This window comes from Orbicella franksi, chromosome 9 (assembly GCF_964199315.1).
Source record: "Orbicella franksi chromosome 9, jaOrbFran1.1, whole genome shotgun sequence".
In the NCBI taxonomy this organism is placed as follows: Eukaryota; Metazoa; Cnidaria; class Anthozoa; order Scleractinia; family Merulinidae; genus Orbicella; species Orbicella franksi.
In genome coordinates, this window is record NC_138153.1 from 9,210,744 (window position 1) to 9,227,190 (window position 16,447).

At 39.6% G+C, this 16,447-nt stretch overlaps 1 protein-coding gene across 1 annotated transcript; it reads right to left on the reverse strand.

Annotated features, from left to right (window-relative positions):
• Positions 1 to 379: 379 nt before the first annotated feature.
• On the reverse strand, positions 380 to 16,331 carry LOC145498106 (ras GTPase-activating protein-binding protein 1-like). The gene is made up of 14 exons (XM_081477983.1): positions 16,194 to 16,331; positions 14,320 to 14,417; positions 9,384 to 9,462; positions 6,982 to 7,083; positions 6,384 to 6,458; positions 6,149 to 6,245; positions 5,702 to 5,846; positions 4,642 to 4,744; positions 4,038 to 4,245; positions 3,745 to 3,854; positions 3,076 to 3,271; positions 2,946 to 2,983; positions 1,858 to 1,917; positions 380 to 1,242 (listed from the first exon to the last, which is right to left on the reverse strand). Exons 2-14 carry the CDS (start codon positions 14,409 to 14,411, stop codon positions 943 to 945), a joined length of 1,605 nt encoding a protein of 534 aa, XP_081334109.1. The 5' UTR covers positions 14,412 to 14,417; positions 16,194 to 16,331; the 3' UTR covers positions 380 to 942.
• Between the last annotated feature and the right edge of the window lie 116 nt (positions 16,332 to 16,447).

Below are 16,447 nucleotides of genomic sequence, written 5' to 3' on the forward strand. Positions count from 1 at the left end.
TACTTATACTGTTAGGTGACTGCCATTAAAATCACTTAATTCCTGTATCATGAAAATAAATTTTTTGAGACTGCAAAAGTGTATCTTCAATTACAATTTATGTCAAATTTGCTTTTTATCCTTGGTCTCAAGTACTCAAGGACTTGCCAACAAAACTCAAGGACTGCTTATAAAAATTCAAGGGCTGTTCAAGTAGAAAACTACAAACTTACAAGACTTTTCAACGACAAAATTTCAAGGACTCGACAAGGATTTGAAGGCAATTTTTCAAGGCCTCCTCAAGGTCTACGCGAACCGCGTGAAATCAAAATGGCGGACCGCGGGCTCAGGCTCTGTCGCTTCTGGCGTTTTCGGCTAAGAATACTAACAACAGCACCAGTTACAATATTGCAGGCTTCTTTTTATTCCTTGGTGATTCGTAATAGTGGTATCCAATATAAATACTGCAAACGTCGCATTTCCATATAACTTTGGACGGTCTCTATACTAAAAAAAGGTCACAATTATTTTTAAATCTGAAATTTCACTTCGTATAAAGTTCGCCTGTGTTGAAAGAGCGATGGAGGATGGGCAAAACCATGGCGGCATTGCGGCTCGGTGGTGTAAAAGCCTGGCTTTTCCACTTGCCTTGAAAAAATAAACGTAAGTGGCTTATTATTTAGTAACGATAAAACTCTCTAACACGACGAGCACACCGCGACACTGTATGACTATAATTACAACTACTACAACAATCTTCAACGTTATCCGCCAGCAGACAAAATGCAAACCAGCCCGCCATGTTGTTCGGCCGACAACACATTATACATGAAAACGACATAAAAGCTTTCTAGGAAGTGAAAAGGAAAAAAAAACAAAAACGCCACCATGGCTGTCTGCTTGCTTTTGTCTTTTGTTTTCCTTGGGAATAATTTATGCTACTTCTCTCAACGTCGCACCATACTACTTGTATTTCCCGCCACGACCCCCGCTGTCCCGACGCCCGCCCGATCGCCCGCTAGATCCAGACCCTGCGTTTGCATTGCCAGTATTCGCTCCAAATCCTCCGCGGTTACCCGCCCGAGATCCTCCAGCGCCTCCTCGGCCAGCTTGTCCACCGCCTCCACTGCCACCCCCACGCGCGTTTCCACGCGCACCTCCGCCACCACCACCACCTCGACGATTTCCACCTCCACCGCGGCCGACTGCTCCGCTAGGCTTCTTCTCTTCAATGTTGATTTCATGGTCACCAATTTTGATTGGCTTAAAATGAAATGAATAGTAGTGGACTTAAATACAGAAAATTGTCGTGTAAAACTTTGATGTTCGTTGGTTTTACCATTCTTCCACTCCCTCTACCACTATATTTTGACATAAAGGAAATCTCAGTAAGTCCTTGTTTTCTTATCTTAGGAGTCCCTTGATACGGGCAGCACAGCGTGCAAAAAGAAGTCTTGTAAATTTTCTAATCGGACTAGTGATTTCCGTCAGAAAATTTTTCAGGAAAATCACGTGACAGAAGTACCGTAAGAGATGAACTTTTCGGGCGCTAGTGAGAATAGTTTTGGGACTAGTAAATCATAGTTCTCCCGAAAATGTGTTTTTTTTCTTTGCACCGTGGCAGCTTTGTATTGCCCATGGATAACAGTGATCAATCATCTAGCTTCTCCTCACAATAGCAATACACTGTCAAGCAGAAAGGTGGCGAGAATATGGAAAATCATCAACTATAGGATACATTTACAAGATGCTTTTGGACTGTCTTCAGCCCTCTACTAATTGGGGACACTTTCAGCTTAAGCTTAGCAAGGTATACTTCCGCAATTGTTCCATTATCGCTCATATTTTTGTTTTCAGGATTTAAATATTTATACTCACTCTGTTGTTTAGAATTTGTTCCACTGGGTCAGAGCTGTTAAAGATCACAAATCCAAAGTTCTGATGAAAACCAAAAAAAGAAAAAAAGAAAAAGAATTTTAAAGGTAATGTCATCAAAAGGAAGTTACATCTGTGCAAACAGTTGCTTCATGCTTCAGAAACTAAGACACATGTTGATAAATGCAAGTCATGGTGTCATAGGCCTGCCAGTACGGCCACAAAAGAGCTCCTGACCTTTGATAGACTGACCATATTCATATTCTCGCTTTTGGACTGGAACTAGCTTGCAACTGAGGCTAATGCAGAGAGTCTTTTCAAATGCAAATGGTATTGATCTCTTCTCAACCCTTTGAATACCAACTACGCCTATATGCGTAATTAATGGTCGTGCTACCACTTGTCACGTCATCAATTTAAATGTCATCAGATATTCTTGATAAGCAGATAGTAGTGCTAGGCTAGCCCTTTCCAATGGTCAGGTTTAGATATCGACGACATTCCGACGTCGCAAATCGAAAAACAACGTTATCAGTTTTGGTGCAAAAACGGTGGTAAAATGGTCCACAACGGCTATGATTGATCAAGGTCCATTTCTAGGCTTCGCCCTTAATTAACATCCAACTTTTCACTGCAGCCAGAAAGAACATACAATGCAAAAGGTAGCCAGTGTAAAAGGGCCGAGAAAAACAGAAAGGAAAGGACCAACAAACGAAATTGAGAACGGTTAATGGCAAAAAAAAAAAAAAAAAAGGAGTCCAAATTTTGGCTTATGCGCATGCCCGTAATTGAAGTTTTGCCCAATTTTGTACCTAATACTCGAAAAATCTCTCCTTTTAGTGAAAAAAAAAAGCTTTTTTTAGCAAAAGTTAGGCTTATTTAGCGTCATGGCAGCTAAAAAACCTGACTAAACGGTTAAAAACGGTATTTTTTGGCGAAAGTTTGGTATTCAAAGGGTTAATGATATTCCCCCGCATGAACCTCCATTGCAAGCTAGTTCCAGTCCAATATCGAGAATACGAAAATTGAATGAGCTGATATTCACAATGAAGGGGAAAAAAATAAAGCTGAAATATAACAGAACTTCCTACCTTGGGATTGAGCCTGATTTCCAGTATTGTTCCATACTCTGAAAAGCAGCAAATGACAAAAAGGACAACATCAGAATTAATAAACTCTACTTTTTGTTTTTACTGCAAAGCATTTTCTAATGTTACTTACTACAAAACACATTTCGCACTTCATCATCCTTGACTCCAGGAGGCAAATTACCAATAAACACCTGATGATTATCAGGTGCATTCCGTGCCGTCAGTCTTGCCTCTCTACTGCTCATTCCTCCACGGGTTTCCTTGGAGGGGCGGGCTGGGGCAGCCTGGGGTCTAGGTGGTGGTGGTAAGACAGCCTGAGCAGGAGACTGGAGACAAAGAGCAAATAAAGTAATTTAAAACAAATGCAGTAAACAAGTACCCAAGTGTTTATTTTGCTTTGTTTTGTTTCTGTGTGTGATAGTTTGTATTAGACTGTTCGCAGCCTCTTTATTTTGCAACGCATTCAAAAGAAAAAGCGAATGAAGTGATTACAAGCTCGAAGAACGAGGGGTGGGGCTGGGGAGGTGAGTGACACAAGCTAAACAAATATTCCGCTCATTCCCCACCCCCTACCCTGTGAAGTATCCCATTTTACGCTGAAGTCTAGTTCTCTCGTGATTCAATCTGTGCGTTCAATAAAAATAAGGGAAATAAAGGGCTGTGAACAGCCTACGTTTGTATACCTTTCCAAATTTTGCCTATGTTCTGCAGCCATTGAAAAGAGAAAAGTTCTCTCGCGCAGGTTTGAAAGGTACATGTAAGCCTCCCACCACAGACAAATTCTCCATGTAACACTCACCTGTTGTGTCTGTCTCACAGGGCGTGAGTTTGTAGCTGGAGCAGAGTTAGATTGACCTGATGGTGCACGAGATGCAGCAAGGGCAGCCCAGGTCTTTGGCTTCTCTGGTACTGCAAGAAAATTGCACAACTTTATTTACTAGGTAAACTCAATCTAAAGCAACACAGAAAACCACATCATATGAATTAAGAGGCTGATGTTTGGTCCAGCAAGAAAGACTGATATAACTGTTGTTTACAGTGAGGGCATCAGGGCGCCCTTGAATGGTAAGAAAAAAGCTTTAAGTGTGGTACCTGATTCAACAGGCTCACCAGAGACATCCTCTAAAGGTGCCTCTAGTTCAGGCCCTGGCTCTTCAGGCTCCTCCTCCTCTTCGACATCTTCCTGCTCTTCTTCATAAGGAGCCTCAGCAGGTTGTCCATCAGTAAGTGGAGAAACAGCTTCCTCCTCCTCCACTGGTTGAGTGACTTGTATTTCTTTGGCAGATTCATGATGAGGAATCTGAAGCAATCATAGTCAGAATGATGTGAACAATATAATATTAAATTTGGACATTTGACTCATTTCACAAAATACATGTAGCTATCAACTTTAATTTTTAAAGTTGCAACCTTTTGTTGTATACATGTAATTAATAGCCCTCCAGGATTATTTCCTGGAAAAAAAATTTTGCTGAACAAACACTTTGGAGGATTCTCTATTGAAATGAGTGGTTTGAGCTTTCCAAAAAAAGCGTACTACTTTCAAGTGTTGGAAAATGTTCTTGAAAGCATTCTCAGCATTCAAACATGACCAGACACCTGAGCCCTTAAAAAGAGTTACTAGAATGACCAGCATTATTTCAGGGTTGACTTATTTCAATTACATTAAGCAAGATTAAAATACTAGCCACATTACCTGTGGCTGCTTGTCAATGACGACTTCTTGCAGTTCTAGTGATTCTTCTTCATTGCCATCATCTTCATCGACCAGTGCCTCTTGGTTCATCAAACTTCCAGGACTACAACATATAAATAGCAGGATAGACATTACAGTAAGGTAAAGGTAAAGTCTGCATGCAAGCCAAGTGGCCCATCAGGCCGGAGCTTATCCCAGTTTCTGTAGCATGAAGCGACTAGGAGTATTTCTACTCCCCCCTGGATGGGATGCTAGTTCATCGCAGGGTTACCCCCAATATTAAGTTCGCCGGTACCCATTTATACACCTGGGTGGAGAGAGGCACTGTGAGAGTAAAGTGTCTTCCCAAGAACACAACACAATGTCCCCGACCAGGGCTCGAACCCGGACCGCACGATCTGGAGACGAACGCACTAACCATGAGGCCACCGCGCCTCCCACAAGACATTACAGTGGAGCCCCATTAATAACGTCACAAAAAGCTATGAAAATTGAGCTTTATTAACTGGGTGGGCATAGTAATGGGGTAGAGGCAGATTTCACTGAGTGATGTCTTAACATATGTATCAAAATTGCACTTCTGAACAATTGTTATTAAATATCCAGACTGTAGATATAATTACCCCCCAGCACTAAGTTTGCCAGTACCCATTTATACACCTGGGTAGAGAGAGGTACTGTGAGAGTAAAGTGTCTTGCCCAAGTATGTAACACAATGTCCCCAGCAGAGTAAATAAATTAAAAAAAAAAAAAAACAATGTCCCAGCGGCCAGGGCTTGAACCCGGACCGCTCGATCTGGAGACGAGGACACTAACCATGAGGCCACCATGTCTCCCATGGACTAGCATCCCATCCAGGGGGTAGTAGAAATACTCCTAGTTGCTTCATGCTACAGAAACCGGGATAAGCTCCGGCCTGATGGGCCACTTGGCTCGTATACAGACTTAACCCTTTTACCTTTTCAGTAGCATGACATGTAAACTATGAAACTTTGAATTCTCTGACTTCTTGATGTAAGTTTTTCTCGCTCTAGAATTCAAACACAACATAAGTAATCACCCATTAGTTTGTCCCTGATCTGCATAATACAGATTATCACTGGCACTGTCTGGAGCAATGTGTTGCTCCTCGTTAGACTGGTCATAGCTGCTGACACTGTTGTTTACTGGCACTTGCTGGGAAAGTTCCTCTTCACCTTCAGAATCTACAAAAGAAAGGTTAAAAAAAGTATAAGCCAGTTTTCTCAAGCCAAAACAAAGGTGCAAGAAATTAAATCAAGTGTTGCAAAAGTATGCACAAGAGCCTTGATGTGCTTTCCTCTGTTACAGTACTCAAGAGGTGACAGAAGCAATCAAGTTAAATGGAGAAAAATATGTGAATGTGTGGCTAAATGTACTGCTTTTGTCTATGCTTCTCTTGTTCTTTCATAACTACCTTGTATATGCTTTGTGATTAAACAAAAGGTAGTAATAATAAATTTATTATAAACTGATGGCATCTCCTTACCAACAGTCCCATCAGCTGGCTCGTCACTTGTCTCCTCTGAAAACACTTCATCTTGATAACGGAATATGTCATTATGAACGTAATACTTTCTTGGACCCTAATTAACAAGAATATCGCATTAATAAACTTAGCACTGGTAGCAGCTTACAATGTAACAATAACTGGAACCATGGTTCACACACCCTTGGTAAATTGTGGTCATTGAAATTGAAAGTCAACAGAGATTAGTAACTACCTCGCCAGGAGCCAAGACAAAGGTCTGCATAAACCTCCTCATGGGCTGTCCATTATTGGATAGTTCACCAGACACCTGAAACAAAAGGAACCCGACAAAAATATAGAATTTTCTTCTTACAAAACCCTTTTGATCTTAGGACAGCTGAAATTATGAATTAGAAGAATCACAACAGTTTTTGGATGAGATGTACATTGTAGACCTGTTGCAAAATGTTTAACAACTGTCCTGACACAACAAAATTTAGCTTACTGGCCCGGGTTGTTCAAAAGGTGAATAAGGCTATTGCCAGGTGGATAAATCACTATCCACTGTAGTGGAAAGCATGGTAAAGTTCTGTCCACACTTATCTACAGGATAGAGTTTTATTCCATGGATAACTTTATCCATCTTTCAAACAACTCGAGCCTCATACAATTGCACTTATCAACTTATTAACTATTGAGCTTGGGAAAAATTCAGTTAGCTTTGTTACCATATTTTTTCCCTAGAGATCTGTAACGAGATTACAGAATATTTTGAATTCATTCTTTTGACACATCAGAATCCAGATTCAGTGTGAATTCTATTTACATAGACATGTACTGTATGTATTTACCTGCACTACCACTCCTCCACCAACAGTGGAGTGACTGTCTACTTGTCTGATCTTCGTGTGGCAGTCATGAAAATTGAGTTCTTTGATCTTGGTGTAGATTGCCTGTGGGGAAAATACTCACTGTAAACAGACGGTTCACTCAAAGAACATACAGAATGCAGAAGGTTACAAGTACCAGGTAAAGTTCAGGAGTTTCATGCCCCAGGTGTATTGAGAATTAACATTTATAATAATCTGTCACTAAAAACTTTCACTTTCTTTTGAGAACTAAGTATTTATGTTTTTCTATTTCAATTCAAAGGCCTTAATTGTTTTTGCCTCTAGTTAAGGCCTTTACTGTCACTTGCATCTAAGCGTGAACACGTGATGCTGAAACATGCTCTAATTGGATGTCAAACATGGCATGATTCGTTATCAAACATTTAGAGTTTATCCGACCATAATGCGAAAATGTTCACTCAAAACTTTTCACTTTGAAAACTCAAAATGTTCACCATCAACAAATACTATAAAAGTACTAGAAGTAAAACCAATTTTCGTGAAAGGCGTATGCATATTGACACAGGTTAGGGTCAATTTCTCTGAAGAAGTCTTCAATGTCCGATCTTTCTGCCATTTCGTGTGCTGAACATTTAGCGTGAAAAGTTCGTGTTACGGTCTGCTAAACTTCAAATGTTTGATGACCAATCATGCCATGTTTGACACCCAATTAGAGCATGTTTCTATTGCAACTTTTGACAAGGGTAAAAAAAGCTTTCATATTAATCTGGTGTCATCGTAAGGTTCATTAGGGTTCTTGGCCTTAGAGTGAAAACTAACGTCAGCACTTACTAAAACACAGTCTGTGAAATACAAGTCAAGATATCAGTTAGTTATCTTCTTATCAGTATGGCCCAGCTTTGATTGTAACCCCAAATGGGAAGAAAGGTAATGGTAGGGTGCCAGAGTGTTGTTTTTTTAACATCTAAGAAACTAGAAGTATTTCTACTCCCCCCTGAATGGGATGTCTGTCCATCACAGGGTTTATTCTCCACCCTTCTACACTGAAATTTGCTAGTACCCATCTATACATCTGGGTGGAGAGAGGCACTGAGAGAGTAAAGTGTCTTGGTCAACAACATGATGCAATAACCTTGGTCATAGTATCACGACATACAGTTTTCTTGTTTCTTGCTGAGCTCCAATGTTTACTCCACTGTACTTGTAATGTACACTGGGTGTGCTTATAAAACATTACTTTCCTCCCTCTTCAAAATCGCCTTAAAAAATGCCAGGGGCAGCTTACAAAAACCAATTACAAAATAGCCCAAAGAAAATATGTGCAATGATTGGTTTAAAATGGTGTTTCTTTAACTCGATAGAGAAACAGAACTAGCATGAGTTGTTGAAGTAATGATGGTGCGAGCAAAGAGAATTTATATTCTGATGATCAAAGTAAACCAGTTGTTTTCTTTTTTCATTGCAAAATTTTCTTAACAAAACAAAAACACATGTTCTCTGTGTTTCTATTGAGGAATAGGGCGCGATCCATTCAACCAAGATTTGTGGAAATTTTGGTCTAAAATTGAATGGATTGGGTCGCTCCAACCAGAAAAGTTTCAAAAAAATCGGTCCACCCTGAGGTGGATCACTTTTCTTGGTTGGACTGGTCTGATTGAAATGGACCGTTCCATTTGACCATTCTGACCCATTCTAAATCCCAGTACCTCGATGGTCTGTATTTTCCATGTACAACAGGGGGGGAAACACTTATCAGTGCAGCTTTTATGGATTGTTAACAGCGGATCTATCGGTGTTACTCGTACATCCATGTGCAGTTACAACAGGTCTGTAGCTGCTTTGCAAGCCAAGTGTAGGTTTTGGCTGTTAACCACTCTTAAAGACAACTTACATGTATTTCCCGAGAGAATTTGGAACATTCTTTTCGTCATTCAAAACTGATGTTTGAACTCATATGGCAAATATCTGGGAACAGTCTGCCCAAAATAACCCATTATACTGGTTAAATTACTACACATGAAACAGCTCATACTATCATTGATTAATGATATCACCATCAAAATCGTCATCTAGCTCTAATACGAGTAACAGTGATCCAGCATCCTCCATTTTAAACGAGTTTTGTGAGTGGAATGGAATGAGGACCGTTCAGACCCATTGCGATCCATTTGACACCAAGAAATTTTCGAACCTCAGCCTGGAAATTTTTACTGAACGCCCATGGAAACACTCATGGACGTCTAGGAGAACTCTCAAAACTGTGGAAACACTCGCCTGTCGGCTCATTCCTTCAGCACTTCTCATTCTCCCAAACTTCCACTTGTGTTGCTATAACTCGATAGGAACACAGCACATGTCTTCTATTTCTTAACTACATTTTGCAGCGTGGGAAATCTTCTTACCTCTTGACCAATCACAGGGGGTTCAGTAGGGCCATTCTCTGCCCTCCCATGGAGAAACCAGGATTGTTTTGTGTAAAACCTGCAAATAACCAAGAATATCAGTTGATACAGCTGTCATAACAACAACAACAGCTGTACATGGAGCTCTACATGCAGCTCTACATCTGTTGTTGCCAAGCAAAGGAGAACAAGAAGATCTTTTAGATCTTATAACCGCGCTTTTAAAATTTAACTGTTTGCTTAGCACTACCGTCGGAATGTAGTGCACATTTCAAAGCAGTCATTGATGATTCTTTTCTTACTGTAGACATCACATCACTTGATCAACACAAACTGTATTATTGCACCATCAGTGGTAGCCGTTGACAGATCTCCGATGACGTAATGGTCCTAATCTAGAACTTTCTTCGGGATATGTATGGTCATGAACGATATGAACCACACGATAATAACACTATTAACAACAGCTTTCTTTCTTTAAAGACATGATTAAATTTGATTGGTGTTTTCCACGAGTAAAGGGCTAGCAAAGTAGTCACGTAATTTAATAATGAAACTCTATCCCGACCGATGTATCGATTTTGGTCACTCCAGTGGCTACAGATTGAAAACGTGACAGGAAATTGGCGTTACTTTCGATTCTCACCAAATTTGGACAGTGGGATGATCTCATCATTAGCCAATTACAGACCAGTTTTCAGCTCTTTTCGTCACATCCTCCCCCTTCGGGAGAATTTGTCAAGTTAGCCAATTTAGTATGCAAGCCACCGTAACGGTGGTCGCTGTCGGCGAAATGTTTATTTGCTCAAAATTGGGGCAAAATCTTTCGGAGATGGAAGTCAGGACATTTGTAAGGATACAGAAAGTAATATGGGACCAGTTGGTGGCTTCTAAGGCTGAATTTATCCAGGAGTAAGCTGTATTTTCGTTTTCGTGCGAAAGCCACGCGGTGAAATATTATCGGTTTGTTCTGCTGTCTTGTTCTGTTTTTCCTCTTGGTCATTTTTGTAGCCTGCCGAGGCCATTCTTTCGTCTAAATGAGTTGAAAAAAGTTCGAAAAAGATGTCCCCATTCAAGTTTAAGCTCTCAGGCGATAATTCTGGAGTTTTTTGGCCGAAACATCGGCTTTGTTATGTTCGTGTTTTTCGGTTGCTATGGGCGACCGTTGCTCCCTTTGTTAAGTCAAGTCTGGGGAGTGAGGTCACAAAAAAATTCTAATTAATTCTGGTTTTGTTCGATTTCGCTGAAATTTTAGCACGATAAAGCTGGATTGTTAAGGAATAGATTTACCTTCTGCCGATGTGTGGTAGCTATTAACGCTAAAGTGATACATCGCTTCGATGTCAGGGTTTTGAAGAGATTTTTTTGCAACGTGTAGGTTCGGTGTGATTTTGTAATCTGAGATTTCTGTTGACCCTGAGGAAACAAGGTTTGGCGAGTAAACATTACAGGTTGCGTAATTCAAAGTTGGCCGAGTGGAGATCTGCGTCTGGCCTCCAACAAAAAAAAAAATAAAAAAAAATAAACCAAGGGTAGAACATGAACCGCGCTCGGCCCATGGCCGCGTGGTTAAAAAACAAAAACATTTCTAAACCTAGGATCTTCAGTGCACTGGTCAGATACTACCACAAGGTTTTTTGTGTGGGATACCTGTGCAGTGCTGGAAATAATTTTTCTTCTTTAACAGGACATGTGTCCTTTCAAATCTTCATTTTGGTCGGATATCTTATCAATTTGACCGGACACTAATTTGCATAATTGATTAGCATAATTAATTAGCATAATAAAATTTATTGGCATACTGTAAAGATTTTCAATACAAATCGTTCAACACTGCGTTTAAATTTGATTTATTTATCATTTATGATGATTATATGACTTAGTCTACAAGATGACTGCATGGATCTCTCCTGGTTATCTCCTGATTATATGTTCTTCAAGAAAACCTAGTTTCCTACTGAATTTTACCATTAACAACTGCATCGCAAAATGGAGGCTGGGTGCCTGTGATATCCAGGAGCTTCCACTATTGGCAGCCAGCTCCTAGATGGAGACTGCTCCCATGGCTGGCAAATCCTGGCAAGCCAGCCATGAGCCCCCACGCAGAAGGGAGAGCAGGCACCCGTCACACTGTGTGAACAGTGGAAAAGAGGGAGGGAAATGGGGGGGAGGGAGGAAGCCTTGAAGATGAGGTCCCATGAACTGCCACGCAAATAACACGCTAGCGCCTGTAACGCTAAACACACTTCAGTCAAAGAGCACATGGGATCTGGCACATGCCCATGTATGAAACGCCGCTGACTCCAGACAACACTGGCGCTCTTTGTTGTTAACTCCGTTAAATTGCATTTAACTGCATTTAAAGGGACACAGTCAGCTTTAGGACTGCACTGACCTGGACACTTGTTTTCTCACTTTGAAAAAAGTTCACCTCAACCTGAAATCAAAGTACATCTAGAAATCCGCTTCAATCTTTGCAGTGTTTTTCTTGATTTTCAATCGTTCACTGAAAAACCTGTTTTTGAGTGTGCTTTTCCTCAATCCTTTGATATTATTTTTATCACATTTGGTTAAAAACAGTATGGATCGTGTCTATTTGATAGGCAAATTAGCTATGAAATGGTATCTAATGTGCATATGCACCAGCTGACTGTGTGCCTTTAAAGCAGGAGCCCATCACTAGGAGTGTACAACTACCCCAATTATTCCTGTCCCGGCGGTTTCACAGACCCATCTATTTTTATTTTGAATTTACCACGAATTCAGCCCCCCCCCCCCCCCCCCCCCAGGAACCTCAGTGACCGATCACAAGCATGGACTTTATAGTTTCACCAAAAGATTAGGTCGACATGTCCACCTGAGGCCGCCATTTTTCTCCTTACTGATTTGTGCTCATATAGACCGGAACTGACCTTTCTTGTGGGAAAAGAAACCTAAAAATAGACCGTTCTGTAAAAATACCATGACATAGGCTTAGTATGGGAGTTGCAGGCTCCTAGTGATGGGCTCCTGACCAAAGTTGACTCAAGGGTACAAACATGAAGTGCTAACAGCATATCGCAATGCACGTAGTGCATAATAGGGTGATTTCTGAAGAGTATTTTATTTGGCAAGTACAAGATAAACACTTCTGCTTTATGATATGGCTTTTCCGTTCTCTGTATGTGTGTTTGTGTCTGTGTGTGTGTGTGTGAATGAAATCGTGTCCTGTTTTTTTTTTTTTTTCATATATTCTGTAACTTTACTGCAATATTTTTTCTGCTTGGCCCAGCCACTCGATTAGCCTTGGCTATTTCTAAGTGGCTGTGCTCTGTTTTTCATTGTTATTTTTTTACATTGCATGTATTTATTTTTATTGTAAAATTTTTCTGGGCACGAAATAAAGATTGTTGTTGTTGTTGTAAGCCCAAAATGGGCTCCTGGATATGGCTCAAACTGTCAGAGGCAAGGGCCTAAAATTAAAAAAAAATCTTGAGTTGCCATTTGGCAACTAAGTGATAACAATCAAGCAGGAATTTTACTCAGATAAGGACTCAATGCTTAAAGTCTGTAAAGAAAAAATTTCCAAGACTCTTTTGGCTGCTAATTTTGTATACGTAGCTAATGTAATGTCTGTGAAGGATTCATGCATTTCAAGAGACAAAATCGGTAGGCATACATGACGTACTCAATGCTCAAGGGTTTGCAATGCATTATAGGACGATTTCAAACACGAGCACCCATTTGCAAGTTTTCTGATGTGAGGGAATCCTTTACAGCAAAGCAAACGGATAGATTGCTTTCTTTTCTTATGTTGAATGTTGAATTCTTTTATTATGTTGAATGTTATAGAAGCAAAGGTCTTTCACTATGTAGTTCTGGAAGGACATAATGTCTGAGAAAATAACCGTTATTGATCATCAACACAGAGAAATGTAGTCGCCATTATGGTAGCCTTTGAATGCAGATGTATTTTCGGCTGTCGACCAGAATTTTTGGCCGCCAAAGATAAAAATTTCAGCCGCAGTAGCAACCGTATTGGTCGCAATATCAAGCCTTTTAACAATGTATCTAACCAAATTTTATGGATGGACAATAACTTGGTGTTTATAAAATGTTCGGACATCGTGTCTGATCATACTGTGAAATTGGCCGGCCATATTCAAAATTTGGTTGGACAATGTGCGATGACCAACTGTTATTCCAGCCCTGCTGTGGTATCCCACACTGTTGTCATTGGCTCATGTCCATTAATGCAAATGAGGTATTTCACAAACGTACCCTTTGGGTACCAATTTTTCTTAAAGTAAAGACCTCCCACAAGTACATGAAGTGGGCCCCTGAAAGTAGGGATAGAATTTCAAGGAAGGAGCAACCTCAAATATGATGTAACTTGTTATTTCCATTGCCTCCCATAACCACTGATACAAAATGATTTAGATGATCCTTTATACAAACACTGTATATATGTACATGTAATTATGTTTAACATTTTAGATTATGAGCTGGAGATTTCAAATGAGTGATACTTTAACGAAGGTGCAGCCCAAATCAACTATCATGCATAGAAATTGACAGCACATAATCTAATTATTGTTTTTAATTAACACAAGTCTACTAGTCATTCAAAACTTAAACTAAATCCTCTTCACAGACACTTCAAAAGGGCTAATTGAAGAGTAATCCCACCATGCTAAATAAGCGCAATAACATCCACCATATGTTTGTACATTTAGGTAGCTGTTAGTTGTACAGCCAATGTCTAACACCCCTTAAAGTAACTAAAGCAAAAACTTACTTGGACGCAAAATGGCTTTCAAATTTGAGACCAGCCATTTATAATCATTGCAATGCTCCTCAAAAAATATATTTCATCACCCTCTCCTTCAAAAAATCTCACTAAAAGGACCTTATACACCCTTGTGCAATTACTATTATAACAATAATATTATTATACCTGTGAATCTGTACAGGTTCTTGATTCAGGAGGGTGTAATACTGCCGGACAAATTCTCGTCCAACACATTGAGGGGATGGCACCGTCACCATCTCTTACTGAAATGAAAGAAATAAAAACAACAACTTTAAAACTGAGTCAGAATAAATGGCAAGCCGAGTTCAAGGCTACGCATAAGTTAAAAGAACTATAAAACTCATACAGTATACAACATGATTAAGGTAATAACTAACAAATACAGAGCATACTGATCTGTAAATTGGTATGAAATGGGTATCAAAAATCCATGTTGCCTATGAACTGAATACGTCCCCCTCTTTTTTTTTCTTCAATTGATACATGTACTAGCAAACACAGTAGCCAAGTTCTTTGCATCAGTTGTTCTTATCCCATGTTTTTAGGGTGCATTTCTTTGGAAAAATACATGATTGGATTCTTGACTGGAAAAATCGGATTTCGACTTACTTTGCTACAAAGATGAATCCAAGATCACTTGGATCAATATGTGCAAGGATTCTTCCATTCCTTTGATGCACCATGATCTGGGTGATCTTGGATTAATCTGTTAAGTAAAGAAACACAAAATCCATTTATGGATTTAAGAATCCAATCTTGTGTTTTTTTTTAATGAAAAGCACCCTTGTACATCAATTACATTACAAGTTTTGGCTAACAGTTGTTGTTCTTTCATTCGTTTTTTAATAAAAATCTGAGACAAAAACATTATCATCCACACATGTCAATAAAAGCTAAAGGTTCATTTGGAACCAAAATTCAATGCAAACAATACGGTAGTCTGAAAATGATCCTTGCAGTCTGTTGGAACAATATTGCATGTAGTGTAGTAGCAAAACCATTCCTTTAGTTTGCAGATATTCTAATATGGAAGATTTACCTCAAATGCACAACTAAGAGATGTGGAATACATATATTTTGCCCATCAATTTTAGAGATGTATCAACTAAATGATATTATCTGCTCTTCAATTGACCAGGTGTCAAGAGACTCATAACTGGACAGCTGATAATAACCTTGCACTTCAAGGTTTTCTCTCATTTTACCTCACACAATTAGATTCAATTTGATGTTATTGCTTGAAGTCAAATTCACAATAAATGAGAATCAACACTAAACTAAAAACACACTACACTTTGTCAGCTAACATAGCAGATATTTCTTTAACTTTATGACTGTTTCAGCAAGATGATAGGAAAATATTGTTAAAAAATCGGCGTAATTATCGATGAAAAACATCTTCAATGTCCTGTAACCTTTTCTTGTTGCTAATGGATACCAGCTGTCTTGTTCGCTGCACATTCGAAAAAAAGAGCTTTCGTCTTTTAGTGCTACAACTAGGATAATATCTAATTTCGAGCCTCTTGTATAAACACGGCTTAGATGAATGCACCGGTCAAAATGTAAGCTTACAAGGAATTTTGTCCATAAATTGCCCATAGCGAAACACCCAATTTCGCACAAAATGAGCACTTTATCAATTATTTTCCAGCATGAAATGATTTTTTTTCAAGCGTGAAATGAAATAATATATGGAGCCAAGGATAACAACCGGCAGTTTGAGATTTTTAAGAGAAAAAAACTGAAGTTACGAACCAAATCGACAGCATTTAGGGGACTCAAAACCTCGTCCCAACAAGGAAATTAAAAGTTTCTATGCGAAGGGATCGAGGAGTATATTTAAAAACGTGGCAGAGAAAGCAAAGTGACTAATAAATGTCCCTTTTCAGCAGTAACTGTAATAATCAGAACAGAATTGAAAGACCCTGCCCTGACTAACGAATGGCGCGGTTCACACACCACGCGTCGCTACACTACATGAAAGTTTCTTGCAAATTAGGTCATTAAAACACACTTGCCTTTGCAAATCCCTGTAATCAGAAAAATATACTTTTATCTGGCATCTCTCTTTCCAAATGACCAAATCGCAAGGCTATTCCATGGGGCAAACGGGCGATTTTCCTCTTCTTTCGAACCAAATTTTCATGCTCCTCCAACAAAAATCACATGCTCGCAGTCACTGCGCAACTAGGTCCAGTCTCCCCTGATCGCCTCAAAATTCAAAGTGAGGCTAAAGCCTCGGTTCGGTATCTTTTTACCATTGTGAAACGGG